At 40.2% G+C, this 3,712-nt stretch overlaps 1 protein-coding gene across 1 annotated transcript; it reads right to left on the bottom strand.

The window, feature by feature from the left end:
* Positions 1-1,765: 1,765 nt before the first annotated feature.
* Positions 1,766-2,710, bottom strand: LOC122441277 (olfactory receptor 1Q1-like). Its single transcript, XM_043467679.1, has one exon. It carries the CDS (start codon positions 2,708-2,710, stop codon positions 1,766-1,768), a length of 945 nt encoding a protein of 314 aa, XP_043323614.1.
* Positions 2,711-3,712: the final 1,002 nt, after the last annotated feature.

Raw genomic sequence — 3,712 nt, 5'->3', positions numbered from 1 at the left:
AGAGTCTTTTCCAATGAGTTGATCTTCTCATCAGGTGGCCAAAGTGTTGGAATTTCAGCTTCAGCCTCAGTCCTTCCAGTGAATATTTAGGACTGATTTCCTTTAGGATTGACTGACTTAATCTCCTTGTGTTCCAAGGGACTCTTCAAGAGTCTTCTCCAACACCACAAGTCAAAAGCATCAATTTTTAAGCACTCAGCCTTCTTTATAGTCCACCTCTCACATCTGTATATGGCTACTGGAAAAACCATAACTTTGACCAAATGGACCTGTGTCAGCAAAGTGATGTCTTTGCTTTTTAATATGTTGTCTAGGTTTGTCATAGCTTTCTTTCCAAGGAACAAGCATCTTTTAATTTCATGGCTGCAGTCACCATCTGCCATGACTTTGGAGCCCAGGAAAATAAAATCTGTCACTGTGTCCACTGTTTCCCCATCTGTTTGCCATGAAGTGATGGGACTGAATGCCATGATCTTTGTTTTTTGAATGTTGAGGTTTAAGCCAGCCTCTTCACGTTCCATTTTCACTTTCATCAAGAGTCTCTTATTTCTTCTTCACTTTCTGCCATTAGAGTAGTATCATCAGCCTTGTGGCAAAGGGCTTTTCATAACTCAGTGAAGCTATTAGTCATGCCATGTAGGGCCACCCAAGATGGATGGGTCATAGTGGAGAATTCTGACAAAATGTGGTCCACTGGAGAAGGGAATGGCAAACCAATCCAATATTCTTGCCTTAAGAATACCATGATCAGTATGAAACCCCTTCATGGATCACAGCAAATACATAGTAATAGACTAATTCCACATTTCAACTATAGAAAAGATTAGGAGGATCCTGAAACAAAAAGAAGTTAAGTAATCCCAGAATAATGCAGCTCATCAAGGTCAAGGAAGTGCAAGTGGGAGAGCTGTGACAGGTGACTGATTCTGAAGCATCTGTAACTCCCAGTCCCATAGTGGACGTTTGTCGTTATGTCCCTCTTCCTATTCTGGAGGAGTTCCCCTATTTCCTTTGTCTTGGTGGGAGGCAGAACCTCCCTTATTTTTATGGAATATAAAAGTAGCAGTATTGTTCTTCCAGTTCCCTCAGGAATTAGAGCTTGGGTGACTGACCAAGACTTGGCCAATCAGATGCACCACTTTATTTTGAATCTAGAGGTGTTGATGCAGAGAATAAGAAGTGAGTGCTCTTTCTGGAAGTGATCACGTCTGGTTTTCAGGCCTCTGAGGGCTATGTCCAGTGACTATTTCCGGTAGTGTTGGTGGGGATTCAAGTGGCAGTGAACAGAGTTTGCTAGCTACAGTGGTGACCTCATCATACCAGTTCTGGGATATGATTTTGACTATGGTCTGCCTATATGACCTTTCTTATTCTTGTCCATTTTGCTGAACTTTTTGGCTTAGCCTTCTTGGAAATTCATGAGTTTCATGAATTATTTATTTATTTATTTAATTATTTATTCCTTCGTGAATAACCAGCATTAGTTTCTGTTGCCTGCATCTAAGAACTCTGAAAGTTACAATCCTGGTGTCAAATATCAGGCCCACAGAACACCTTCAGCTGTAATTAAAATCATGTCACTGATTTACACTAAATACATAGCTCCACGTACTTCAGGTTTAAGAAATATCTCTGGGCAATATCCAATGAGAAAACTGTGATACATACCTAATATCTCTGGGAAGTTCTAAAGGAAACAGATATTCGAGGGACAAAAATCTTTCTCCAGAATCATCAATAAAACTTGAAACTGTGTTTTGGGGCTTTATCTAAATGAAGAAGTCCAGATCCTGTTCATGCATTTCCTGAAGGCTCCCTTGACATCCTTGTTCCTTAGGCTATAAATGAAGGGGTTCAACATGGGGGTCACCACTGTGTACATGACAGTCAGGATACGACCCCCGGCCACTGAATAGCTGGTAAGGGGCCGGAAGTAGACCCAGGTGAGGGTCCCATAGAATACAGCCACCACAGTGAGGTGGGAGCCACAGGTAGAAAAGGCTCTCCACTTGCCTTTGGCTGAGGGGCTCCGGAGGACTGCTGAGATGATGCAGGCATAGGAGGCCATGATGATGGCCAGAGCTCCATTGATAACAATGACTCCTTCCGTGTGAATCATCAAGGTACTGAGGTGGGTGCTGGAGCAGGAGATCTTCATCAGAGGGTAGAGGTCACAGAAGAAGTGGGGGATCCTGTTATCTGCACAGAAGATCAGTCGGCTCATGAGAAAGGTGTGCAGCAGGGCATGAAGATGGGAGAGGATGTGGCACACGACCACCAAGTGTGAACACAGCTTCCTGTTCAGAATCATACGGTAGTGGAAAGGGTGGCAAATGGCGATGTATCTGTCATAGGCCATCACAGCCAGGAGGAAGTTCTCCATGGCTGCAAAGCAAATGAAGAAATAAGTCTGGGTTAAGCAACCCATGTAGGAAATGGCCTTGGTAGAGGAGAAAATGTTCTGCAGCATCTTGGGGACTGTGGTGGAGGTGAAGCAGATGTCTGCCAAGGCCAAGTTGCTGAGAAAGATGTACATGGGAATTTGGAGGCGTGGAGTAGAGATAATCAGGATGATGATGACAGAGTTGCCAGAAATGTTGATGGTGTACATGAGCAGAAAAAGAAGAAAGAGCAGGATCTGCTCTTTCTGGTGGGTAGAAATGCCCAAGAGAACAAAATGGGACACACTGGTCCAGGTGGTATTGTCCATCTGTTACCATTAAACAAAGAGGATTATTATTATTTTTTATTGAGATGTAATCGATATGTAACTTTATATTAGTTTCAGGTGTACAACATAGTGGTTCAATAAGTGCATGCATTATAAAATGATAACCACAATAAGTCTAGTTATTATCTATCCCCATACTTAGTTACAAAATTTGTTTTTTCTTATGATGAGGGCTTTTAAGATTTATTCTCTTAATACCCTCAAGCTTCATTCATGTTGTTGCAAATGGCAGGATTTCTGTCTTTTTTATGGCTGCATAGTATTCCATTGTGTATATGTTTATGCCTTCTTTATCCATTTGCCCAATGATGGACACCAAGTTGTTTCAATGTCTTGGCAACTGCAAATAATGTTGCAATGAACCTGGAGGCTGCATATATCTTTTAGAATTAGGGTTTTTGTTTTCTTTGGATAAATATCCAGAAGTGGAATTGCTGGATGATATAGGATTTTTAATTTTTAAAGGAGCCTACATACTATTTTCCAAAAAGAATTATTTTTATAGACCTTGATATCTGAGCAGTCTGTTTAGTTACTTTTAGTTTTGTGCTCCAGGGTAAACTACACATGGGATAACTTGGTATTGATAACAGGATCAAGTGCTTAATTATTTTCCAAAATAATGAACTATGGATTTGTCATTATCAGTAGCATCATCACTATCATCATAGATAACATTTATAGAGCACTTACTTTGAATCAAGGACTTTGCTAATTATCATATTTGATTCTTACAATAACCCCATGAGGCAAATATTATTATTATTATCATATTCATTATTATTCCAGTTTTACAAACTAGAAAATGGAGGCATAGAATGTTTAAACTCATGAAGGGCAAAATCAGAACTTAAAGTCATATTTGTCTGACTCCAGAGTATGCTAGTGACAAAATATAATACGACTTCCCAAATTAAAACTAAGACATCTAATTCATGGCAATAAAACTTGCTAATGGGCTACATAACCTTGTTAAAAGAG

The sequence above is a fragment of the Cervus canadensis genome, chromosome 5, assembly GCF_019320065.1.
Source record: "Cervus canadensis isolate Bull #8, Minnesota chromosome 5, ASM1932006v1, whole genome shotgun sequence".
Taxonomy (NCBI): domain Eukaryota; kingdom Metazoa; phylum Chordata; class Mammalia; order Artiodactyla; family Cervidae; genus Cervus; species Cervus canadensis.
The sequence above is the reverse complement of the archived record's forward strand: the minus strand, read 5'-3'. Positions and strand labels throughout refer to the sequence as shown.

Bases quoted from the DNA above. Each gene is read 5' to 3' on its own strand.
- LOC122441277 (XM_043467679.1), bottom strand. From the start codon at position 2,710: ATGGACAATACCACCTGGACCAGTGTGTCCCATTTTGTTCTCTTGGGC.